The 27,515-nt window shown below is 46.8% G+C and overlaps 1 protein-coding gene across 2 annotated transcripts in view; it reads right to left on the reverse strand.

Annotated features, from left to right (window-relative positions):
• The window catches only part of UBE4B (ubiquitination factor E4B), a 1,174,709-nt gene extending 1,148,085 nt beyond the window's left edge, over positions 1–26,624 (reverse strand). The window contains exon 1 of one of the 2 annotated variants that reach the window (XM_086921364.1): positions 26,238–26,624. In XM_086921364.1, coding sequence (XP_086777490.1) covers positions 26,238–26,261 — 24 coding nt within the window. In that variant the 5' untranslated portion in view covers positions 26,262–26,624. The remainder of the gene's footprint in view (positions 1–26,237) is intronic. The other variant, XM_086921363.1, reaches the window with a different exon arrangement.
• Between the last annotated feature and the right edge of the window lie 891 nt (positions 26,625–27,515).

The raw sequence follows: 27,515 nt of genomic DNA on the forward strand, positions 1-27,515 counted from the left end.
GCATGTGTGCTTGGTGTTTCGAGCTTCCCAGGAGACAGCGACTGGCCACAGCGCGCGTGGCAGTTTCAAATCGCCTCCAAGGCGATGGGCGTGGCCAGGATTGTCTCCTGGAAAGCAGACACGGCAACAAAAGGTTCTCGGCGAGAACGCGCTTCCGCGCGCTTAGCCGAGACCTAAAAAAGGTCCCCAAGATACGAGAACGTGCTAGTAAGGGGAATTTTAGAGTCTCCTACCTTGAATTAAAAAATTCTTTTTTGGAAACTGGCCTACCTGCATAATGTAGGATTTAGAATTATTTATTGTTAGATCCCTGTCTGATATAAAAGCATCATAGGCAGTTAAAAGTGCTTGTAGACCCCTTTCTGTCCTGTATATGAGGACTAGCAAATGTTTTGGTTCGTGCACAGCCTCTTTGTACAATGGTTTCCAATTTTACCCGTGCTCCTGGGTATCACTCCCCGCCAGGAGTGTGTTCAATAGATAGGTAAGTTGCAGTCCTATGAGATATACGACTGTCACCCAAGGCACAAGACGGTTGCTGGAACCTCCACAGCGTTGGGGCCAGGTGACGGCCTGTCATTCTGCTCAGAGGAACAGGCATACATCTGCTCATAGTGGGCCTCCCATTCCTCCTTAGATATATAACATTCAAGGCCTCCCCCCGCCTCCTGATCAAAGAGTGGTTTATTTAACACGATCCAAAACTTCGAGCTGTTGCTGAGGGTTTCGGGGTCCACTAGCTCCCCCCAAGCTTCATCCCTCAAAGCTCCCTTTCGTGTAGCTAAAGCTGCTTTATATTCCCTACAACATGCTGTAACATCAGCTCGAATTCTGGGTTTGATAGCTAAGACTTCCCTCAGCCTTTTTGCTGTCTTTGAGCAATGATGATCAAACCATCTGGGACCCACACAGGTTTGTTTCTTAGCTGGTGCAGTTAACAACTCAGTCACCTTTTCTGTGATAGCCTGAAAGGCCACTAACACCTTTGTAGGTGAATGCCCCCCCTAGGTACAAAAGGCTATTTCATCCACACACGCAGCTTTAATATTGTTAAAAATCAATTCCGGAGTTACTTGCGACCATCTCAATCTGCGTTTTCCATCGGTTGGATGCAATAACCCCAATTTAGAGATTTCCCCTATTTTAACTACCCAAGTTAGATGCAGAGATAAGGATTATGGTCACTAAATTCGCTCTCAGTAATTAAAAAAGTACGTACAAATGATTGCATTAATGAAGAGATTAAGACAAAATCCTTTCCCGTGACCCTTAAACGTGGGCACCATAAATCTGGCATGCGGATCAGTTATAGCCATGGTAGATTTCAAATCTAGGTAATTAATCATATCATTTTACCGCTCCCCTTCACCCGAGTACTCAAAATTAAATCCATGCATTCGAGGACAGCTCAACTTAGAAATGCATGACCATAACGGGTCACCGCATGGATGAATATTAAAATCATCTACAACCATAAGGTTATGTAGGCTATGACTCATAGAATTATTAATAAAATCATTCAAAGCCGTTATATTGCTGTAATTGGGGCTGAGTGAGATTAAATTGTAAAAATTAACTAATCACCCAATGCAGGTCCCCCTACGTATTGTTAATGCAAGGCTACCTAAATGTGAAGTGGGTACTACATAGATTTTGCATGCGCCAGCTACGGAAACATAGATAACCATTCCCCTCCTTGGTCTCCCCCTATTGGATGATATGGCTGGAACAAAGTATGCCTTATAGCCTTCCAAAAAGAGGTCACATTCTACCGACCAGGTTTCTTGTAAACAAATTAACAAAAATTGCTTCACATAGGCTCTCCATTTGGGGTCCCCTAGCTTATCAGCCAGCCGTGCTATATTCCAGGAGATAAAATTATTCAAACTCCCCCTTTGCTGCTCAGCCCCATCAACTCCTAATGTGGCCTTCCCCCCTCCTGAAGATACTATTTCCCCGAGTCAATCACAGGCCTCCATGCCTGACAACGTTTAGTATCCGTTATGTACTGGCACTCTGTACCCTGTGTCATTTTTTACTATTTAATGGAATCTGTGGGGTCATTGAGAAAGCAGGGTGGTATAAGGGTCTCGGCCTTGACCAGCCATCCCCCTGATAATCTTCCTCCATGCCAGATCTCACTGGATCCCTCCGCGGTAGTGGCCTGTAAAAGAACCCCAGAGGTAATAGTCGAAGTGCAGTACCCATTATTGGCTGTGGACTAGAACCGCTTGAGAGTATTCGGCCTACAATGTAAGGATTATCAAAATTAATAATGATAGTTATATTGGGGCATGTTCCTGCCCTCCCACCAGGAACGCGTGAAAATTACGGGCAACTGCTTAATAAAATAAGGAATTGGTTTTCCCAGAACTTCTTAGACGGAGCTGATCTAATTAATCATATAATTATGGCACGCAGGGTTAACTGGATTGGTAGATCCAGTAAACAAGGGACGGGTGACTGTATAATTATTAATTTTGATAATCCTTACATTGTAGGCCGAATACTCTCAAGGGGTTCTAGTCCACAGCCATGCCTCAGTTAAACTCGAGCGTGCCTCTGAGATCATCAACTATCGATCTTCCGCCAGAAGCTACCCCTTATGTAGTTACATTGGCGTAGCTTCTGGCGGAAGATCGATAGTTGATGATCTCAGAGGCACGTGAGACCCCTCCTCAAACCTCGAGTTTAACGGAGGCAAAAGAAAGGTACTTCTGACATCGGAGGATTGTCTTAAATCTATTTTATCTCTAGTATCCACCCTGGGATTACCTAGGCCTCCTGCAATATGGGGCTTTCAGGGATGTGGAATTCCTATAGCCCGACGCCTGGGACATATTGTTTGGGGTCAAGGGCAACAAGTTTTAATGTGCACCTTGTCCTTGGGACAAGTAGGCCCAACCCCCTGCAGAACAAACCCTTTGGCTGCCAGTTTACAGTAACACATTGTGGATAAGGGAAGGGCATTCTCTACAATTAAGGTAAAGTGTGTGTTGTATGTGTGTTAATGCTGTTCAAACTTGTATATATGGTTCATTAACGCAAAGCCTTTATTATTAGGGTGAGCACTAAAAGTAAATGAATTCACAATAATTTACAATAGTAGGCCAAGAAATAGTGCTCCCAGAAAATATTTGTGAACTGCATTTTAGCATGAGCAAATATGCAGGTGAAGATTTGCTTATGTGAAAATCTGAATGTTTTCAAGTTCACTTTTCCTCCAATCACTTATTTCCCCAACCCTGGAAGAAGTTTTAAGTCTGCCACTGTCAGTAGTATATTTGCAACCCTTCTCAGTATGGGAAATGATTACAGAAGAATTGGTGAAAACCCTTAAAACATGCACGTTAGTAGGTTTGAACAGACTAAAAAGGGCATTCCAACCCTGGAACTATTGCTTACCACTACCTTCAGCCCCAGTAGGTAGACCTGCAGAAACAGAGCCCTGGCATAATCAGAGAGGGTATATCAGAACTCTTATAGAATGAGATTGCTACGTAATTTGTTGCCGCATTACATGGCACAAAGGGGACAAGTGGGTTTTGTTATACGACAAGTAGATTTATTAAGCAGCCTGCCCCATGGACAAGTAGATGTTTTATTAAATTCCACACCCCTGTATTAGCTAAAGCTGGCACATTATCTTCTTCCTTGACACTATTCTCCCCCACTCCATCATTCACAATCGGCGCTTGGGTTTTGGGCTTTTGTAAGATCGCTGTATCTGAGACTTTTTTAAAGTTAGCCAACAACAATTATAAGTTCAATAACCTCGGGGGCGTGGCCTGCTCAGCAGCGTAATGGCCGCTCTCTGAGTGCGCTCCGCAGGTCGGACATTTAATCCTTGATTTATCCTGCACACCGGGTGGATTTCGGACTGCCAGGAACCTGTACCAGGCGATCTGACTATCAGGGAAGTAACTGCCTGCAATCCCGGATCATCTAGCTGGTCGGACGACTGAACTGCGCCGCGGTATCCGCCGAGCCGATTGAACTGCGGAAGTATTAGGAGGCTGGAGGGCGGCAGCAGCGAATAATCGAGCCAGTGGTCTGAGGGGCCTGGTGAGGGCCGTAGCGGATGCAGCAGCGCTCATCGGCGCGGCAGTGGAGTGTACTACAGAGACGATAGGCAGGCTTCGCAGGACAAAGGGAGCCTGGTGAGAGACGCTGGGCATGCGCCGGAGAGTCCTCAACAATGGGGTCGGCGTGGCATTGCAGGCAAAAACTGGAGCAGCAGGGGAGCGAGTCGCACGGCGCCATCCTGCTGCTGGCTCGGAGGTGACAGGCGGACCAAGTTGGTGCCCCCGAGTGTACCCCTGCTGGCGCGATCTGAAGATAAGTAAGTGCCTGGAGGCAGCTGGACATCTGGGCAGCTCGGGACACCTCGGAGGGGCACAGAGAGGAGATCTTCCGAGCGCTTAAAGTTGGACCCCCACGGAGTGAGAGGTCGAAAAAGTGGGGAGAGACAGAGATAATTGTGATACGCTGATGCGGTGTGGTGTGGACCATAAACAGGAGATACTGGGACAGGAGTCAACAGCATTGGCTGAACGATTAGCGCATTGTGTACTGCACATAGTTGAACACACCCGAAGACGCTGCCATTTTGCAGCGGACCGGAGCCCAGTGCCGCGTGCAGGTGTGTGAAGGGGGGGGCGGTCAGTGGAAGGGTGCAACCACATACGACTGTGAGGGGTGGAGACATAGCCTGCCTGCATTGCCGGTTGGGGAAGGGACCTTTGTAACCGCACATGAGTGCTTGCCTGATACTGGTCCGCCATTTTGTGGAACGCCCGGCCTGTCCGCCTGCATCTGGTGCCCGGCGCGGCCTGGGGGAGGATCAATTAGCAGTGGCTGCTCTGTCGCTAGAGGCGGGCTGGGACTCGAGAATACATAGAGAGACAACCTTATTTCTTGACACAAGGCTGACCCAGCTGCCGTGATGGGGAAAAGCGAGGCACGACAGCCCAAAATAACATTTGAGGCCACGAAAAAGAGCAAGCAAGGGGTTCCGGACCCGAAACCGCAGGCGGAATCTTCACGGGACACGGATATAGACGTTCAGAGACCAGACCTGCGCACCTTGATGCTGGACATGCGCTCCAGCCTGCAGAATATTGACGCCAAGCTGGATAACTTGACATCCCAACTGGACGCTGTCAAGACTCAAGTTGGAACCCACGAGATGCGGCTTGATGCACTTGAGAATCGACACGGAATGTCACGAGTTTCTGGTGGAAACGAAAGAACAGCTGCTAAATATGGACAAGATGCTAGGTGTTATCAGGGCAAAAAACGAGGATTTGGAGGCGAGGTCAAGGCGAAATATACGCATTACAGGTATTCCGGAAACGACCGCCATTACAAAAATGAAAACCTACGTCGCTGACCTACTCCGGGAACTCTTTGATCCACATCTGTCCAGTGTGTTTGCTGTGGAAAGGTCACATCGGTCCCTGGGACAGCGACCGGCTGTTGGACTCCCACCTAGAATGCATGGTGCCGACTAGATTACTAGTTGCTGTCTCGGGATATGGCGGCTTACGCAGTTGAGGTCAAACACTTGCCCCGCTCCCTGTCCGACCATGCTCCCTGCTTGCTGCGTCTGTCCCTCCCTAATATGCATAAGCGCACGCGTAACTGGCGACTGCCACCACATGCACTGCTGGACAAAGCATTCAGGGTAGAAATTGGGAATGATATAGAGCATATAGAGGACTACTTCCGCAACAACACAGGATCGGTAGATACAGAAGGCGCGCTATGGGAGGCATTCAAGGTGGTTATAAGGGGTCGCTAGGCAAGCAGGAGTACTCAAAGCTATAAGGGGATCCCTTGCATCGTTGGAAGCAGAAATCAAATGGTTAGAAATGCAGTATTATGCTGAAGGAGGTCATGGTGTTCCGGGGCTGATGAACGAGAAATTACTAGAATTCGTGGAGGAAACGCAGAGGGAGGTTAAATTCTTGGGAAAATATGCAGAGGCAAGAAGGTACGGGGAATGAGACAGGTCAGGACGCACGGTGGCGAACATGGTTAGGCCCACCAGGTCGGCAACTCATATTCACGAAATAAAAGATAGTTCTGGAGGTATTATGAGAGGGCAAGAGGAGATTTTGGCAGCATTCTCCGAATTCTACCCAGGCCTCTACACCGCTACCCTTCGCGACTGCCCCGAGGGGTTTGGGTCCTTCATGGAATCTATAGCACTAGCTTGGTTCAATGATACGTACAGGAAATATATGAATCTCCCGATCACAGCCGAAGATATTGTGAAGGTAATAAACAGCATGCCTTTGAATAAGACGTCGGGTCCGGATGGCCTGACCACGGCATTGTACAAAGCCTACGCAGAACCGCTCGCACCTAAATTGTTGGCGGTGTACGAAGAAGCTTTGGAGGTGGGCACGCTATCCAGTTCAATGAGAGAAGCATTGATAGTCACGTTGCTTAAACCTGGTAAAGGTGAAGACAAACTTGATTCATATAGGCCCCTCTCGTTGATAAATGTAGACACAAAAATATTCGCCAAACTGCTCGCCGATAGGCTGCAGCCTCTGTTACCACTCATAGCTCTCCCGGACAAGTCGGGGTTGATCCCTGGCCGGGCCACTTCTCACAACCTGCGTACTATATTTTCTGTGTTGCATTACTTGCATCCCTCCGTGAATGCTTTCGATACTTTGGAATGGCCGTATATGTTCCAAGATCTTGGCCAGTAGGGGCTTTAGTCCGCTATTCATACAAAAGATCCGCTTACTATACACCGCCCCTAGTGCAAAGATACAAGTTAATGGATTGATCTCGAACCCATTTCCGATCTCGCGTGGCACATTTGCCCTCCATCTCCGCAGCTTTTTGCTATTGCAATGAAAGAAGTGTGGCTCAATGGTTAGAGCGGCAGACCCTGATGCAGAGGTCTGACCAGGGTTCAATTCTCGGCGGGTCTTGGGCTCAAAATTCCACGGACCTGATAATTCTCGCCTCAGTGCCTATTCCAATCATGAGTCCCACTCTGCAACTCTGGGCAATAGCTTGCTTAATCTCCACAACGGCCCCCACAACCCTAAAAGGATGCCTGGCCTCCACCTTGGGGGTGCCCAGGAGTGGACGCCTCACAGGGAAAGCCAGGATGGGTTCCACAGCGGTATTCGTACAAGCGCCTTGAGACCCTTGCGGGTGAGTAGTGCGCTATACAAGTATCAATTTACAATTTTTTTTTTACAACCACTAGCTGCCCGTGTACGGCAGCACCACACCGCGCAAGGTATTGGGTTCAGTTCCCGAAGCTTGTTAATATCCCTATACGCAGATGATGTCACCCAGTATTTAGTGAACCCGGAAGTCAATCTAGACCAGTTTTGCGTGAATTCATCAGGTTTGGAGGACTGGCAGGTGTCTGTATAAATTGGTCCAAGTCGGTCGTGTTTCACCTGACAGACAGCACCCCGGCAATTGTGTCTGAGTTCCCTCTGCGTTGGGAGACAGAAGAGGTCAAATACCTAGGCATTTGGATAAGCAGAAATCTCCAAGAAATCTGGAACATGAATTATGGTCGGGCCATGACCTGGTTGGAGGGGAAGGTAAGGCTGTGGGAGCGTTTGCCCTGGTCGCTCACTGGGCGGATAGCTCTGGCAAAAAGGACTGTGCTACCAAAATTTTTATACCTATTTGTTAATGTCCCGATTCCCCTAACATCGCATTTTTTTGCAGCATTGAGGTCACTCCTGGTTACGTTGGTCTGGGCGGGTGGTCAGGCTAGGTCAGCCTGGGATGTGCTGACACTAGCTCTGAAGCAGGGAGGCTTGAGGGCCCCAGATATGCGCCTTTACGAGCTGTGAGCTCAAGCCCAATTTCTACATTACTGGATACACCCCACCCACTTTCAGTCACATATCGCGGTGGAGCGTGACAACATGGCACCGATCCAGTTACAGGTGGCAATATGCACGAAAGTGAAACGCCCCAGAGGGGAGGTTGATACGGCGATATCGCTAAAGTGGGCGTGGAACTAACTGAGGAAAATAGCTGACGTGCCCGTTATGTATGCGCCATCGCTGTCCATTGTGCAGAACCCCTTATTGCCGTGCATCGAGGGTGGCGTTGGTGGAACAGCGCGCCAGAGGCTAGGCCTCGACACGCTGGCTGACCTATTCCCAAATGACGAATTTCTGTCCCCGCCTCTGGCTGACGAAGGGCAGGAGGCATCCTTCTCAGACATGTTTCTGTACCATAGGTTGAAATCGGCTTGCAGAAAGCTATGCGATGTGTTCCCTCGGGCTCCTCCAGTATTTCGGGCGCTTGAGGTGGTGGTGGGCTCTCCCTCTCCCAGAAAGCTGGTCACTAGAATTTATAAACAGATGCAGGCTGGTGCGCCGCCACCCAGACCAAAGCCCTGCAGCAATGGAATACAGAGCTGTCCGCTCCGCTGACTGAGGAGCAGTGGACATTCTGCTGCGAGCAGCTCACTGAACTGCCCCCCAATTACAGGGTACGCTTAATTCATTTCAAATACTTACACCGTTTCTATAGAACACCGGTAAAAATGGGCCTCGGAGAGGTGGACTGCTGCTGGAGGTGTAGGCACTCCCCCGCCACGTTTCTACACATATCTTGGGCGTGTGAGAAATTGGAGGGATACTGGTCCTCGGTCTTTCACTCTGATTCAGATTGAGGGAAGAGCAGACGTACCGTCCCCTGAACTAGCAATTCTGGGTTATGTGAGAGACACAGCGCCCAAATTGAGGAAGCTGCCTGCCATGTTGTTCTGGTATGCTAAACGACAGGTGGCTGTGAAATGGGGCAGGCGCAGGGCGCCGTCAGTGCAGGACTGGTTGGCAGATGTTACGTACGGCCACACTCAGTTCAGCACATTTTGATGCCACCTTCCTCAAGGACAAAGGATATTTGGGAACCGTTTTTACAATGGTAGAGGGAGAAGGCCCAGGAGGCTGGACAGAGTGGGGAGGATGCATGATGAATAAATGCTGCATGGCTGAATGGATATAAAGCAATGGCATGTGGGCGGGCAGGATGCTATACGACGACCGGGTGTGGAACTTGAGGGCCGGGAGGATCACTAAGTGGGACTGGGAACATCATATTGTTTCGATTGTGGGCTAAGTTACATCTTACTGTGCATCTATGAAAAATGGCTATACTGAATTTGTTTTTCTTTCCCCTTTGTTACTGTATATGTATTTGAAAAAGTCAATACATTTTTTAATTTTTATTTTTAAAGTTCAATAACCTCGATTCCACCCCACAAATATTTTGTACTATAGGTTCTAAGAGGGTATTTACCATAGTCTCTAATCTTCCCCAGAAATCCCCTTCAACAGGGCCAGCAATTGTTGCCCCACCATTACTCTGATCATGATTGGTTAAATCTCTCTGCATGACATTACCCTTATTGTGTATTTCTACCACTGTCACCCCCTTATTGCCCGACACCGAGTGCCCAGGTTGTCTGGTTCCCCGTTTTTTCTTTGCTATGGTACTGGTTTTCATAGGGCGGGTAGTTACTACTTTTTGTTTCTGTGCCCTTCCCCGTAGTTTGTAATTAACGGAGCTAAGTACCTGTTCCTGAGTCCCAGAAAGCCTAGTTTCGTTCAGTAATGATGTGTCAGCCTCCGTCCGAAAAATCCTTTGTTGTTCAGGAGGTGGGGTAGTGTGATTAGGGACAATCAAAGTATCTAGAAAGGCGGGGGTAATAGAGAGCCTGCCATATGAGCAGGGCCGGTTCTAGGATTTGCGAGGGCCTGGGCTAAAAGGGAATGTGAGAGGCCCTTCTAATGCCGATAAGTGGCCCCTTGCAAGGAGACCATTCACAGACACTGTGGGAGGGCTATTGTCCAGCATTTTGTCCCCCCCACCCACAGTTTTAACTTTGAGCCCACAAGCATTTCTCACACCTTCAGTCAGATAGGTGTGAGAATTGCTTGTGGGCTAAAAGTTAAAACTATGGGGGTGCCAAAATGATGGACAATGGGCCTCCCACAGTGTCTGTGAATGGGTCTCCTTTCAATTGAAGGGAGCGTCTCCCTTCCTTATGTATCCAGATACCATCCCTGAGAGGCCAAGGGAGGGGGGCCCCTCCATTTCAAAGAAAGGTGACACCTTTCTTTGAAATGGATCGCCAGGACACATCACCAGTGCGTGGCCCCATGCTGGTGGGCTGAGTGAGAGGCCCTGGGCAGCTGCCCACCCTGCCCATGCCTAGCGCCGGCCCTGCATATGAGGGTTCCGGGGATAGACTACGCTCAGTCAGTATAATTTCTTTAGTAAGAACGGACTATGTCCTATTCAGAAAGGCATCTAGGGTTCCAACCACTCCTGAACTCACACCTGCTTTTAGTTTGCTCATTTTTTTACATATAAATCGATACAATAGGCAAAATAAATATCACAAACAGATAAGGATCAAAGGCTAATGCAGCAAGTTAACCAAAAGAAAAAATATATGAAACACAGGCTAGCTTGATGCAGAACCAAATTACTTGGTTTTTATAATGGCCACACAGGAAACTATACCATGCTACTACAAAATATTACCATGCATATATGCTGTGACAATGTAAATAGTAAAAATAAACTTACATATAAATAACTGTTATTCCACAAGTATCTTAAAAGCTTGAAACAGTGACACGCTAATTTTCCAGGCCACTATTCACAAAGTATCCGTGATTGTCAGTATTAGGCAGAACATATATTATTTCAAGAAATAAATTGGCCCAAAGCCTTACTCACAAATCCACAGGGGGTGTTCAAAAACAAATATTGAGAGGAGTGGGGTGGCCCGGCCCGGCCTTAAACGGCCTCTGACGGCCGTAGAAGGCCCCGCCCTTGTCCCGGGCTTCGCCCGGTGCGCGTCCTGCGGGGCGGAAGTAGCGCTCCTCTTTTCAAGCGCCTCCGGGCGTTTCCTGCTGGCGTGGATGGTATGTGCCACAGGGGAAGTCCTTGCCCCTGGTGACTGTGATGGCGTGAGCGGGAGCAGTACAGCAGCCCCCCAGGTACAACTTGTGGTCCTCGAAAAAATAAAAATAGCGTTACAGGGAAGAGCCTCCTTTTACTAGAGCGTCCCGCAAAGCTCCAGCAGCGCTCCTCTTTTCAAGCGCCTCCGAGCGATTCCTGCTGGCAGGGATGGTATGCACCGCAGGGGAAGTCCTTGCCCCTGGTGACGGTGATAGCGGGAGCAGTACATCAGCCCCCCGGGCGCAACTTGTGGTCCTCGAAGAAATAAAAATAGCATTACATGGAAGAGCCTCCTTTTACTAGAGCGTCCCTTTTGCACTAGAGTCGGTCTTCTAAAAAGGCTTGCAATGTCATCCCATACAAACAGCGAGAGACCCAGAGGGGCGACATTTGATTGTACAACAAATACTAAACCAAAGGCATATCACTATAGTGAATTTGTACAGCCCAAATTAAGGTGACCCACAGTTCTTCCAGATGATCCTGGCCAACTGTAGTATGCTACACCCGCACACACCCATCTGGGGTGGAGGACATTATGTTAAACTACATGGCACTGTAGACAGTGCCAACATCAGAAAAAGGGAACATGTTGGGCACAAACTGCCTTACTAGAAATTTTTAACACCATGAACTGCTGGACATTTGGAGTTCAGAAACGGCCTAAGGCATGAGTAGACACACCATTCAGCGGTACCTGGATTTGCTTCTAGACTGGATTTTTGGTTGAGAATGAAATACGTAACCGGGTGGGAAACTAGTGCAGAGCACTTACCACGTACATTCTGACCAATCTCCAGTGGTCTTGTCGTTGTGTATTCTAAACAATCTAAAAGCACAGAGATTATTCCAATTTCAGCACACTATGGTGCTAGATACATAAATCAGTCAGGCCATAACAACCAAGTTAGTTACCTTCAATAAAGCCTTATCTGATTGAGACTATCTAGCCACAAATTCCTTACCTTAGAATATTCCCCAGGCATCACACTGGATCTGGAAACGTTTGATCAGTAGTACATGTGCGCGCCCCAAGGTGGCGTTGTTAGGCTCGGAGTGGTATCGTTCGCACCGAAAGTGACGCGCATGATGCCTATATTTGTGCCACCCAGGATAATGACGTCAGTATCTTTTTGCAACTTTCCACGCCAGAAGTGCGGAGCTACGTGGAACAAGGACCACTGGAGGGCTAAGCAACAGCCCTTAAATAAAAGAGAACAACCCTTTCTTCTAAAACTCCATTCGCAGAGCGAGATGATGGGAAGGACAGTAAAGAACCTGCATCTAGATAAGTCTATACCAGACAAGGCGTTACCAAAAGGTAAATAACTTGATTGTCTGTTAAAGTCTTCTAGCCGCAGATTCCTTACCCGGAGGTGGGGCACTGATACAAATTAGACTAAAAAGTCCTGTAATACAACGGGCAAAGTGACTGTCATGCCAGACTGGACTGTTCAGGCAGTAGTGCTTCACAAACGTGTGGAAGGAAGTCCACGTTACCGTCTGACCGATATCCAGGAGCATCACGAGCTAATGCAGTCATCGCAGCCTTGACTCTGGTAGAATGAGCTTGCAATCTTTTGGGAGGTTGCATTCCAGCCCATGAGTGGAAGATCTTGATGCAAAGTACTTCCCAATGTGGGACGGTACACTTCTGCACTGCCTTTCCTTTCTTGGTGTTATCCTACACCACGAAGAGTTGACCGTCCACCCGGAACTCTTTAGTTCGGTCAAGGAGGAAAACGCTCTTTTTGATTTAGCCTATCGAGTCGCCTCTTCTTTCTAAGGGTGAGGCAGAGCGTAGAAAGTAAGCAGAGTGATGGTGTCAGGGGCTAGTGGTGTACAGAGTATGAGACCAGAGTAATGTTAGTCTACTGTTCACTTTTATTAAGGGTTCACACTATAGTTAAGGATGATTCTGTAAGTTCTTTCCTTCCCTGGGGTGTTCGTAGTTCAGGGAGCTTCAGGGGTTGGTCTGATGTCCCGGTTCTTGTGGCCTCAGGGAAAAGAAAACAATCGGGTATTACTGTTTTGTTCACAGCTCTAACTGTTCGTGCTACCGTCACCAAAAGAAAGGGGGGTGTCTTGGTGCAAGGGTCACCGCAGGAATTGCCCTACCTCCCGCCTCCCCGAACGTGCTACCTCCCTCCTCCACACACACCCCACCAGAATGCCCCTTTAGCAACACTTGTCTTGGGCTGTGGCCCGCCTCTCGGACCACAGCAGCAGGACCCGTGGCTTCTTCTCCCTTCAGCCCACCGGGTATGGAAGCAGGGTCTGGGGCGTCGGTCTCTGTTACTCTCAGTACGCTCTCCGCTCTTCGGTTCACCTCTGCTTTCACGCTCTCCTCTCTTCGGTTCTCCTCCGCTGCCAGGTGCTCCGCAGCCGCCTCCGCTCTCACGCTCTCCTCTCTTCGGTTCTCCTCCGCTGCCGCCAGGTGCTCCGCAGCCGCCTCTGCTCTCACGCTCTCCTCGGTTCTCCTCCGCTGCCGCCTGGTGCTCCGCAGCCGCCTCCGCTCTCACGCTCTCCTCTCTTCGGTTCTCCTCCGCTGCCGCCAGGTGCTCCGCTACCTCCTCTCCGTCCTTGCACAGCGTCCGTTCAAACCCTTCTCCTTTTATCCTTCCTGCTTCTGCTGGCTGACGGGACTCCTCCCCCTTCCGCCGCTCAACCACTAGACCGCGGCTGTAGTCTTCCTGGTTCTGGATTCTTGGCAAACAGGAAGTGGGGTATAGTTTGTCCTCCTCGTCAGCGACAGAGTGCTCCAGCCGCTCCTCCTCCCCACAGATGGGTTGGCCTAAATGAAAGGAAATTACCAACTTCAGTAAAAAGGATGCTGGAGTCAGAAGGACCTGCTTACCTGGGTAGATGGCAAGGTATGGAGAAAGTACTGAATCTCAAGGCAGACATTATCTCCACCAGAAGGGTCGTCTGGATGGTGAGGAGTCTGAGTGGACAGTTGTGGAGCAGCTCAAAGGAAGCGCACATCAGGAATGTAAGGAGAAAGTTAAAATCCATCTGGGGCATAATAAAAAGGTGTTGGCGAAAAAATATGTGTAGGAGGCCTTTTAACAAACCTATGAACAATAGGGGATTTAAAGACGGATGGCTAGTCAGGCGGCAGCAAAAATTCAGAGATGGCAGAAAGATAACCCTTCAATGTGCCCAAAAAAGAGCCCTGCTGGTCGAAGGAAAGAAGAACCAAAAATAACTTGGGGAAAGGGGTGCAGAAAAGGGGTAAATATGTCTATTTATACACAATGTCAAAAACGTGTCTAACATCAGGTGTCTACCAGTGTGGTGGAAGGACAGATTCCTGGCTGCCAAGATAACCTTGCAGACTTCAGGTCGAAGGTCAAGAGCGGTCAAATGTCGACACTCAATCTCCACGCAAGAAGGCGAAGCATTTTCAGGTTTAGAACCCTGCCTGTTACTGCGACAGAAGATCCAATCAGGCTGCCTTTTTGGTAGGAAAACCAATGCTTATGCTCAACAACTCTGGATAACAGACCTCTGTACCCAATCAAGCACAAGAATAACTTGGGCCCTGTCGTTCCTGATCTTGAGAACCCTAGGAAGGAATGGTATTGGCGGAAAGGCATACAGGAGGCCATGGCTCCACTCGAGACGAAAAGCGTTTCCGAGCAAGAGCAGCCTTGGAAACTCCAGACATTGCACATTCTTTGCAGAGGTGAACAGATCCAAGCAAGGGTCTTCCCACTCCTGGAAGAGACTTGTTCCAGCCATGTCCAGAGGTACAAGGCTTCTTGACAAAAGGTCCATGACCCCACACCACCTGGTTTTTGCAGTACCAAAAAGCGGTAGTGTTGTCTGTGAACACTTGCACTAACCTTCCCTTAATTGAAGGAAGACTTTCAATGCTAATTAGATTACCCAGAGCACCAAAAGATTGATATGGAGTAGGACTCTGCCGGAGACCAGAGTCCTCTGATCGCCACCTCTCACAGATGGCCACCACAGTCCAGGAGGGAGAGGGGTCTGCCACTGACCCAAACATGGTTTGTTAGCCACCACTGCAGGTCTTTTGCAGTTCCCTCTGAGATCTGGACATGCTGGAGAGATTTCCCTGATGCTGTGCCCACTGGAACTTCATGTCCCACATCAGAGCCCACTAATGCAAACAGACAAGAATCACAAGCAGGATATGGAAGACCATTAGGCTCAGCATCTTCAGAGTCGGTCTCACTGAAGCCCAAGACAGAGGCTGAAACATCATCTCATCCTGGACTCGCTGCTCAGGAGGAGAAGCGCAAAACTGCACTGTCCAGAATGGCTCTGATGAAAAGGAGTCTCTTATAGGGAATCAGGTGAGACTGGTACGTTGATAGTGAACTCCAGCAAGGGAGACCGGACTTGCATGAGCAATTTGAATTTGTCCTTTTTCAAGAATAGGTTGAAAAGGCGAAGGTCTAGAATAAGCCTTAGGCTTCCATCCTTATTGGGTACCAGAAAGTAGCGGGAATAGAAACCACAACCTACTTCTGATGCCACCACTTTCCTCTATGGCTCCCTTAGCCATGAGAGCCGGCACTTCTTGAAGAAGTAAAGAGAGGTCGTCCTTCGTCAGTGTGTTGCAAGTAGGCAGCATGGGTGGAGAGGTGGTCACAAAGGAGAGGGAGAAAACCTGTTGGATGAGCTGCAAAACCCAACGGTGGGATGTTATTCACCTCCAGTGGTGTAGGTAATGGTGTGTCCTGCCCCCCCCAGTGAAAGCCCATGATGGTTGGAGGGCAAACTAAAGGAGTTTGGAGGCTGCAGATGCCAGGCTGGACTGTGGGAACTGTGTCTTCTGTCACGAAAAGATGGTGAAAAGTATGGTCTGTGGTGGTTGGTAGTGTAGAGGCACAGTTGAAAACCCCTGCCCGTAGCCTTGCTGCCTTAAAGCAATCCAGCGCCAAGTCCGCCTTCTCTCCAAACAGATTGGAGCCATCAAAGAGCATGTCCATGAGCTAGGCCTGGACAGCCCCCGAAAAAATACAGCAGTTCTCAACTAGGCATGGCACCTAAGGACGAAAGACTATGAAATCGCTCTGCCTAGCAAAACTGTGGTGTTTAGCCCACATCTTTTCGTGAACTTGGCAGGAACCCCCCCCCCCCATCAGCAATTGTTTGGGAGAGTATGGCTCAGGACTACCCAGCACTTGTGCACCAGAGTCCCAGAGCGTATTGTATTTTCAGCCCAATAGAAATGTGATGTTTACCAACTGTAGTGCCCGGCTGGCAGAAGAGAAAATCATCTTTCTTAAAGTAGCCAGCCTTTTGGATTCCCTATTCGGTGGAGTGGTGAGAAAGCACAAAGGTTGATTTTGGAGTGGGAGGCCTAGATCACCAAGCTCTCTGGAGTGGGCTGATGGGGGAGGAAACTTGAGTCCCATGGGGCATGGCGATGGAAGCTTGCAATTGCCCTATGCACAGGAGCTCTTGTGCAGGGCTTGGACCCGGCCCAGAGTAGGACGTAAGTAAGGGCCTTCATTATATGGGAATAATGATTTGGTGGGTGCAACTCCACACATGGAGCACCTCTGTCAAGACATTTGCCACTGAGGGTATCATATGGTCCAGGACCTCAGCCCCCCAATCTAGCCAGGTCATAGGAATACAACATAACTCCAATATGGGGAGTCTGAACTAGTTGGTGTCTGTCAACGCCCGTCCGGCTCCATATCAGAGTCAGGAATGAGGATGGGGCAGCGTGACAACAGGGCATCTGTGGCACTGGCACTGAAGCGGGTGCTGGGGGAGATGGAGGTGGCTTGACCGACACCGTTCCAGATCACTCACTGGACCCAAGGGGCCCAACTGGTGCTGCGGGCGAACCCATCGGACGAAAACCAGTAAAGGCACCTTTCATGGGGTCAGAGGGTGCCATAGAGGGGTTCGGGTACCCAAAAAGGAGGTGCATGAACTCATAAAATTATTTTAGCTGGACGGGGGGGGTTAATGCAGCTCATGGAAACACATAGGCACGGAGACAGCCCAGACGCAGTCTTCTGTCCAGAGCTAGGTTTTGAGCACCAATCATATTTTTCTTGTTGGACATACCAGACTTGGACTGCGATGACATCCGCCAGGCAAAACTAAGTGAACGATCTTGGAACCTTCCATGCGACAGAGATCGGGAGCATTGCGGTGTCAGTCAGGCAGAAAGAAGCTTGGGGGACCACTCCCTAAGCATCTGGGATGCTTGGCGTGAATCCTCTCACACACTGGCATTGTGATAGTAATCCGAACGCAAACCAAATGTGGGTCCGTCACCGACATCTGGCGGTGACAGGAGCAGCATTACTTAAAAGCTCTATTCTTGGTTAATATCCTACACACCAGAAGAGAAAGTCTCAAAACGTTTTCTAAATAATATCAAGTCCAAAAGTGACTGGGGGTAGCTCTCTCCTGATCTCCACTGACTGGCATGCAAAGAAAAGAACTGACGTCAGCGCACTAGGGTGATGCCTATGTAGGCACTGCGCATATCATTTCCAGCACAGACAACTCTGACAATGCCACATGGAGCTGAACAATGCCCCTTAGCGGTGAGTAGGGGTAATGTTCATCAAATGTTTCCAGGTTCAGTCTAATGCATGGGGAATATTCAAAGGTAAGGAACCTGCAGATATAAATCTCTATCAGATGTCATATTTCAAGGTAAATAATAATTCAGTCAGTGGTCATGGTATAAAATAGGAAGCTTTTAAAGCCTTGGTCAAGCGGAATGTATCTCTAAGCACTGCGGAATATTAAAGTCCACTAGAGGCATATTAGATAAGCTAGAACAAAATCTTTTTTTAACCTGTTTTTATTAGCATTTTCCACAGAAAATACAAACACTACAGAAATGAGCATTGCAGCAATATCAGATAAAAAGACATTCAGAACCACGATGCATTTCCCACCGGGCGGGGGCTTTCATACCCAGTGCTAGAACAAGATCTTAAACAATTGGAAGTGAAATACGATTAAGTACACAACCCTGGAATAATGGTACAGATACAACAAAAATGACAAGATTGTCAGGATGAAGCAAACTAAGAAATACATTATTTGGGGAAATTCCACTGCCACAGCACATGGGGAATGAGAGAGACCAGGTTGCACACTAGCTGGAATAGTTAAACTTAAGTAAGCAGCTGAATACACTGTCAGCATAGATACAAAAGATGGTAACTCACTGTACCAGTCAAATGAAATATCTGAAACTTCCAAATAATATACTTGGCTATTTGACTCTAAATATGAGACAAACAAGAAAAACATTCAATAATATTTGGAGGAGCTTACACTTGCATGGGGGGAAATGTAGACAGAGAAGTGTTGTGCTCCTGAATTACAATAGAAGACATAACAAATGGCTGACCTTATAAATGGAAAGGTGCCTGCTAGCAATGGGTTACCAGGCGAGTTTTATAAAGACTTAGAGACCTCCTGGATCCAAACTTGGCTAGAAATGAATGAGGAAGCAATACAAAAGGGAAAATTGCGTCCAACTTTACAAAAAGCAATAGCAAAAACATTAAAAACCGGCAAATCCCCTGCAGCTCTGTGACTCATACAGGACACTGTCTTTAAAATATTTGATTATAAAATGATTGCGCAACTTCTGGCACATTCAGTGTTACTCTTACTACATGGGCTGGTCTTACCAGACCAATTCAGGTTCGCACCAGGATGACCAACAGCAGATAATTTGGGAACATTATTTGCATTAGTAGAACAAAAAATCCCCGACTTAAAAGCAGAGACAGTCTTCCTGGACACTACTAAGGCATTTGCCTCCAATGATTGATTTTATTTACTAACCATCCTCTGGAGGATGGTTGTGGGAGGGTAATTCTTTATTGCTCAATTATGAAAAATCATTGCAATTACAAACAATAAAATTCATCAGTAAAAAGCGGATCCATTATTCACCAATTAATACACAACTGTGCACACATAAAAGGATGGTTAATTATATGGTTACATGTCACACTGGAACATTAATACCACAGTTGAACTTATCACAATTGTTAAAAAGCTGTAACTCAAATAAAATGTGTTAGTCGGATTCCCAGGGATGTGCAATAAAAACTGTAAACATGATGGACATTTCTATTGCTATTGCACTATGTCTTAAGTGCAAAAAATGTAGGCATTATAAATCCTAAAAAACACAGGTGCTTCCATATACTCTTTAGGTGCTAGTCACAAACATTTCCTAAGACTGAATCATAAAATCTAACTGCAAACGCATTCAAAGTGCGAATAGCCTGGCAACAGCATCTATATATTTTCAAATATGTACTTGTCTTTAATTGCACACTGCACATGCCAGCAATTTTTCCGCAAATGATAAACAAAATTTATCATCTGACATTGTAGTGGAATTGATTCACCTGCTATACAGAAAATAAGAGCATGGCGGGCTGATCTAGCGCCTGCTTTTAGGAATGGAGGTTTCAATAATGCATGGCATATTTTAAGCAGTTTAGGACACGCACATTATATAACAGGGTTTCACGTTATTCTCCGCCCAGTCTACATTCCATATTTTGCCATTATTGTATCCATATCAGTGTGCCTTCTTTAGTTGGGAATATGCTAAATCCTAATTTTAAAAATATTTCCTTTATGTGGGCCGTAAAATGAACATTTAAATATGGCTGAATTCGCAAGGAATAACAGGAATTAATACCAGACCAGGCATGAGCTTTTGCCACTAAAGCTGCCTTATCTGCACCAAGGTTATTACTTTATGATCTTTTTAAACAAAACATGTTTTAACTAGGCATTGTCTTCCAGTAAGTCCTATCCACAAATCAAACCTCTGGAGGATGGGATTGGGTAAGGTCGATGATAAGGTGGATTAAGTAACTTTACACCCTACCAGTGGCAAAAATAAAGTCAATGACCAGATCTCTGCGCCCATTAACAATAAACAATGTACCATACAATGACGCCCCACCACTAAATAATCTTCGCACTCACTATAGAGCCACTTGTCAGCCTATCAAGGGAAGTCTACAATAACAGGGGAATTCAGTTTGGGCCTTGTAAAATACTCGCCTCAATGTATGCTGATGGCATTTTGTCATGGGTTAAAAACCCGGAAGGTAATTTGACTCATTGTCGAAGACATCCTTTGACTGGGTAAATGGTGGGGTGGGGCATAAATTGGTCAAAATCACTAATGAAACCTTTTGCAGCCGGTTCAGAAGCATTGGCACTGAATTATTATTTATAAAGGCAGTTGGCACCGATTTGATCATTTGGGGTACAGATTCGCCGAGATTGAAATGTGTTTATAAAGAAAAAAGATGGCAAACTCATGAAAAAAATAGCATCTAATGTAGATAAACGGCACAAATTACCTATAACAATGGCTGGAACAAATGCACTTGCAAAAATGGGGATACTACTGCAGCTGTTATATATGTTCTACGATATCCCTATACCACTAACGTGCACTCTTTGACCAACTTTAATCCGTATTAAACTGCGTTGGCTTGAGAACAGCAGCATATAAGCTGGAAAATGCTTCATAAACCATGTAAGTAGTGTGGCTCCGCAGCACCGAATTTTGAAACCTACTATTTGATAGCGCAGGCACAACTTGCAATATGCTGGTTCCCTAACAGTATGTAGATTACACAATTGGGTGTGGAAGAGGCCTGGCGAGTCCCCATACTCTAGCCGACCTGATCATGAAAGTTTCAGTTAGGTCACATGATGAAATCCATATGATCAATAGTTCAGTGTCCGCACGGCCAAGATCGGCATAGATATACAGGGTAGACACAATCTACTCACTACACACATAATTAGTTTAGAATCCCAAGCTAGCTCTTAGCTATGAACCACTGATGGTAAAAGGATTACAAGAAGGAAACTTACCATCCAGGGAAACCCATACATTGAAAAGATTTGTCTCACATTTAGATTACCTGAACCAGGGGCATTCCACACACACACACTCACAGGAATTGATAAAAGATGAACGCCTATTATAGCTCCAAGAGCTGGGGGAATAGAAAAATGTTGTAAATATGACGGTGATATTATTATTATTATTAATGATATTTCTAAAGCGCGAACAAAGGCCCACGGGCGTCTCGGCGCTAAGATATCTGTAGTATTTAACCTGAGAGGGGGGGAGCTGAGTCTAGTGATTAAAGAGCCAGGTCTTAAGTTGCTTACGAAAGGACCAGAGAGAAGGACTGGCTTTAATCGAGTGGGGTAGCGTGTTCCACAACTTTGGAGCTGACACCAGGAATCTTCTGTCACCCCATGAAACAGTTTTGGTCCGAGGAACCACAAGATCAATTAGACTTGAAGAACGTAGTGTTCTGGACGGACAATAGGGAATCGGATTTTGGACGAGATAAGCTGGTCCCATATTATGCAAGGCCTTGTACACAATACAGAGAGTTTTAAATTGTATTCTGTTTCTGTTGGGTAACCAGTGTAACTCTCTGATGGTGTACGAGGCGGATTGATATTTGGGAATTTTTCCCAGTAGCCCGGCAGCTGAGTTTTGTATAATTTGCATTTTGTTTAAAACTCCTTCTTGTGCATTGAGGAATAAAGCATTGCAGTAATCCAAGGTGGACAATACAAGGGAAGTGACCAGGGTTTTACCAGCTGTATCAGAGAGGAAGGGGAGGATTTTTTTGATGAGTCTCAGTTTGTGGAAGGCTGAGGAGGTGATCTGGTTAGCGTGTGGATGAAAAGTGAGGCGGTCATCAAAGATGACTCCCAGGTTCCTCACCTTGCTGACAGGCTCAGGAGGCGAGCCTAATGAGGATGGCCACCAATTGGATGACCATTCCGGAGTCAGCGGTCCGAAGATGACTACTTCCGTCTTGTCGGAATTTAATTTTAGGCAATTGGAAGCCATCCACCTCCCAATTGCTACCATGCCTTATTTAAGATCTTCCGCTATTTTATGGCCGTTGTTCTTAATGGCAAGGACCAACTGTGTGTCATCTGCATAGGTGGTAAGGCTCATCCCATGTGCACGAATAACATTGGCTAAGTCCGACACATAGATGTTAAAAAGTGTCGGACTTAGGGATGAGCCTTGTGGTACTCCACGTGGCAGAGACAAGGTGGAAGAGTGAAAGGGTCCCATTGTGACCACCTGGGTTCTGTTGGCCAGAACTTTGCTGGCATTTTTCTGAACACGTGTTTTCGACACGGTCGATCAAAGTAGCATGATCGACCGTGTCGAAGGCTGCCGATAAATCAAGCAGTATCAAGACTGCTGTACACCCAGCGTCGCGGATGGATCTAATATCATCCGCCGCTTTGATCAGAGCCGTCTCCGTCCCATGGAATTGGCGGAAGCCAAACTGGGATTCATCAAGTAAATGATGTTGCTCTAAGAAGGCGGAGAGCTGTTGATTCAGAGCTTTTTCAGCTATTTTGGCCAGTACTGGTAGGCTGGCAATAGGTCGGTAGCTCTTAGGTTCTTCCATGTCGAGATATGGCTTCTTTAAGAGTGGTTTAATGAGGGTTTTTTTAGAATGTCAGGGTAAGTGCCTGTACTAAACATGGCGTTGCAGATAGAGGTGCTGGCAGGAAGAACCGCTTCAATAACAGGTAGTAGTACTTTAAATGGACAAGGGTCAAGAGCAGAACCTGATCTAATGGTGGATATAATATCAGCAATCTGGGAACTAGAAATTTCTGCGAACTGAGAGAGGATGGGTCCAGTATGAGCAGCGGTCGACAGGTTGGAAGGGAGTTTGGTATTTTTAGCAAAGGCAGATAGGATGTCGTTGACTTTACTAAAGAAGAAGCTAGCTAGGGCGTCACAGAGGGGTTGTGAGGGAGGTGGAGTCAAATTTGGGGAGTAGCCTGCTAGCTGCTTAGTGGTTTTGTACAGAGCCTTATTAAAGTTTTTGGCCATTTCGATTCTAACGCTAAAGAATTTTTTCTTGGCCTCATCAATCATAGTTTTATATTTGGCTACCGTTTCTTTATACTTAATTTTGACCTCTACAGAGTAGTCTTTCCGCCGGTGCCTCTCCTTATTCCTACACTGTTGTTTTTGTTCTCTTAAGGCCTCCGAATACCAGGGGGCCGACGGGGTAGATCTATTGCGAGACCGTTGTTTAACCGGGGCCAGGGAGGAGGCCGCCGAGCCCACCCACTTATAGAATTGGGTAGTGGCGGTGTTAGGGTCGGTTGAAATAGGGGGAGTGGATTTGGTTAAGAGAGTTTTCAGGCTGGAACTATCAATGTCATTCCACGCCGGGAAGGACTGTTGAGGGTTAGATGGTAGTGTGGAGGCACCAGTGTCATGAATGGTTAGTGACGCCATGATGGCATGGTGGTCTGACCAAGTGACAGGAAGAATTTGAGAGACATGTAAATCCTGTGAGTTGGTAAAAATGCCATCCAGTATATGGCCCCCGTCATGTGTGGATGATTTGACCAACAGTGGGAGACCAAAGGTAGTCATATCCCCTAGAAGTGCAGCAGTATCTTTGTCCTCCGGTTTGTCAAAATGAAAGTTAGAATCACCGAGGACAGTGAGGGAACTATCAAGGGCTGAAGATTCCAGAATGGACCTGAGGTCGGAAATAAATCCGGTCCTTGATCCCGGTGGACGATACAAAAGGATCCCTTTAAAGTTATAGGAGGGAGTCCGCTTGATGGAAAATTGCAGAGCTTCACAGGATGGTAGTGAGATCATGTTGGTTCTGACGATGAAAGTGTCGCGTACAATGACGGCAATCCCACCACCTTTCTTGCGTTGTCTGTCCAGTCTATGGATGGAAAAGCCTTTTGGAACTGCAATCACTATATCTGGATCGGACGAACTATCCATCCAAGTTTCTGTCATAAATAGCAAGTCTAAACTATTTTCCTCCATCAGGTCGGCTATGTCCTGTCGGTGTCTCCCGAGCGAGCGGACATTAATAAGGGCAAGTGAAAAAGATTTGGGTGATTTAGACTTGGTGGTGGGGGGAGGATTTAGATGAAGGGGTATCCGTGATTTACAACAGGGACAGAGTTGGGCAGAATCCCCAGCAAGTAGCAGCGGGTCAAGTAGGAGACATGACTGATGTTGGGGGGTCGCAGAAGCAGTAGCATATTGGACGTGTATGGTCCACGTGGGACCAGGAGATCTGACAGGATACTTCTAGTTGATTACATGTAGATCTAGTTGATTACATGTAGATTTATTCCAAGACACAGCTGAGTACAAACATACAAGCTGAGTACAAACCTCGCCAGCTGACCAGACCTTCAACTGACACAGGTAGAACACTCTGGTACAAGTTAGAACACTCACAGGTATTCTGGGAGACTGAGAAGGTGAAAACACTAAGGAAGGGCTAATGACTACGGTCAGCCATATTACAAGAAGAATCAATATACAACAAAATTACTGACACTAGTTACCAAGGGCCCAGCCCCTAAGAAATCAGACACCATAACGTATAATATGGTTATGAATAACATAACGGAAAGGTGGTGTTCCACAGATGAATAGTCATGAGATTCAGGAATACGTTTATCAGATAACCAATGGGAATATTGTGGTCATACTAAGGAGGAGACAATGAATGGTAGACACAGGTTAATACACTAAAGGTTTTTGCACACACTGCACTTCATGCTGCTTAATATGGTCAAATACAGTGGAAGAGAAAATGCTGACTGCTGTAGATTATCAGTCTCAGCGGTGGATTTTTTTCCACTTCGCATAGGGGCGTCAGATGATTATGAAGTTTTGTAATCAGCTTTTTCAGATAGTGAACGAGATTACAAAGCTATTATTGAAGACCGACATACTAATAGCACTCAATGGATTTGTGAAATTAGTCACGAAAAGTAGTAGAACATTTGTAGGAATTGTACGGTAAATGAGGAAGTGCAGGGTGGACATGTCATGGGACAGAGGAGTAGCCCCCAAAACGAATGCGTGGCAGAAAGACAGCCTCATGCAAAACGCGCTCTGCATCCATAGTACATTGTTGAAGGAGACATCCCGCCATAAGGCATTTGGAAATCCCTGGAGGCGATATCTGGAAGAGAAGGTACCTGACTGAAGGGTCACTGAAAAGAGTTGAAGATGCCAAGACTACTTATTATTAAGAAAATTAGCTAATAGTTGTTTTAACATGTCACAATAGAGATGGATCTATTTGGGCTTTTAAAAGGTCGAATGATTGTTTATCTATTGCTATTGTACTGGTCAGATGAATAATACCTACATATAGATGCTATGGCTACGATGTTCTGGCAAATTGTTTATTACAATGTGATACAAAAATGAGCTCTGAACAAACAAGCAGTAACCACTAAGCTAGCTACATAAATTAAAAATCTGTAACCTGTATGTGACACTATGCTGGGCAGCAGGTACATTAACACGGGGTACTATGTTACAAGGAGTATGAATTCGATAACTATACTGCACAGAGATCGCTCCAGCAATGCATAGCCACCAGAGTTAACTTACGGTTATTATAGCATGGAACTTGCTGGTTACACAAAGATCTCTGCAGGAGGTGCCTTAACCCCAAAAAGTATTTTAAAATGCAACCTGTTATCAAGTAAGCTAGAAAAGACTAAGCGTCACATTTGTCCTTGTTGACAATTTCTTATGCCCAAGGTATTTAGAAAATAAATGTATATGATGACTGTCAGACTCTGCTCTCTTTTTGCTGTCAGCCATAGATCCCCAAATGTATTAAATCCCGGATTAATATTTTCCCTATTTTCAGCACCAAAGTAACTACTCAGCTGCAAAGCCCTAATGTGCAGAGGTGCCGCTCCGGTGATAGAGGGTCACGCTGAGGCTGGAGGGGGCGAAACACAGTAACAGATGGAGAGAAAAACAAAATGACAGATCAAAGGGGTAAAGGGTGAAATTAAGCAGTGAGTGACAGCTCCAGAAGGTTAGGATGGCAGTTCTGCGGAACCAACTTAACAGCCAAAACTAATAAGAATGACTGAGGGCTCCAAATCAGGACACACTTGTCAGTTCGGGGGGTGCACACTGCCAGGTCCGCTAGATGAAGCAGACTATAGGTTATAAAAAGTGGAGGAACAGGATGACAGGTCTGGGAGGAGGCACCAAACAAATGGCTACGTGGGGATGAAACTGACAAGATGCGTTTCCTTGTACTCTCCTTATCTCTAACCATAGCAAATTATCTTCATCCAGTCCAGTGTGTTCACCTAAGAAAAAAAATCACCTATATCACATATTTCAATTCATGCTTCACATTGGGACAGCACTTCCTCACCTCGTCCGCACTCAGCTCTTCCATGGTTTTCCTTTTAATGGCTGCAAAGGGGGTGCCGCCTCGGTGGGGCGCTGGTTTGTGGCTACACGGCCCTCTTCAGCGCCTCATAATGCGAGGGGAGGGAGGTGAGCCTCCGCGGCCACCGTCCGTCAGATTGGCTGGATCTGAGGGAGACAGTCGGCGCCCAGGGTCCAAAATTCTGCCGCTGCGCCGTGTGTCTGCCGCGGTGCTTGGGTTGCACCAGTGCCCAGCTGTCACTATGGTTTCTTGCCCTGCTACCAGCCCACTACACAGCTGCGGTGACCGGAGCTACCACTCTCAGGATTATTCATCAAAACACCCAGGCGGCCATCTTGGACACGTCACGTGATTGCGCGAGAGCACAGCAAGACACCATCACTCAGCCAATTGAAGAACCCCATCTCAAGAATCCCTACAGCAACAGAGGAGGGGCTGGGTGAGGGCGGGACTTATGGCGCCGTCTCCGTAGCAACAGTGCACAGGCGGCTGGAAATGGGAGGAACTAGGCTGGCTATAGGGAGGAGCTCAAGAAACTTTATGAGGTGGTGATCCTGGAAAGTGAACGGTGACGGTTATCAGTGGGCAGAGCCTTGGTGCAATTTAGCCACGCCCGTTAAAGCCCAATTTTCGACACTCCAACTCTATAAACACGTAAAAAAAAAACTCCCATTGACAGGCAAGTCATAGGTATAGAAAGAAGACTATTCGGCTAAACCCTGTGGTCTCCGAATAGCTGAAGTACTGCTTTAAAGCTAGCCTGACCTGTGGAATAGCGCCGACTACTGGCCCATTCAAATTAGATCAACTCTATTTTAATTTCGTAGAACACACTTACAAATAACATAGCTGCCAAGGTTTTAGATTGCTACGAGTGACATTTTCAAAATGTCAGTGTAATTATGAGTGACATTTCAACGACTAGGAGTGACACTTTCTCACAAGCAAAATCAAGCAATGAAGATGAGGGAACCCTATAAATTTCAGAAATTACACCCATTTCAGCAACAAGAAACTCCAAGAACATCCTAAAAGTGCTGCAAAGCACCAGAAATGGTCTCTGTCCACATGAGACCTGAACCAACAGGATGGATGTGTGAGGCACCAACATGAACAAGTTACCCACGAAGCAATCTCAGTTATCTAAGTGTCACACTGTCTCAGCTGACATGTGCACAGACAGACTTGACTGTCTAGCACCATGCTGCATTACCTTCACAGACTAAGGCCGGTGCAATAATCTCCATATAGACATAGAGG

This window comes from Lissotriton vulgaris, chromosome 5, assembly GCF_964263255.1.
Source record: "Lissotriton vulgaris chromosome 5, aLisVul1.2, whole genome shotgun sequence".
In the NCBI taxonomy this organism is placed as follows: domain Eukaryota; kingdom Metazoa; phylum Chordata; class Amphibia; order Caudata; family Salamandridae; genus Lissotriton; species Lissotriton vulgaris.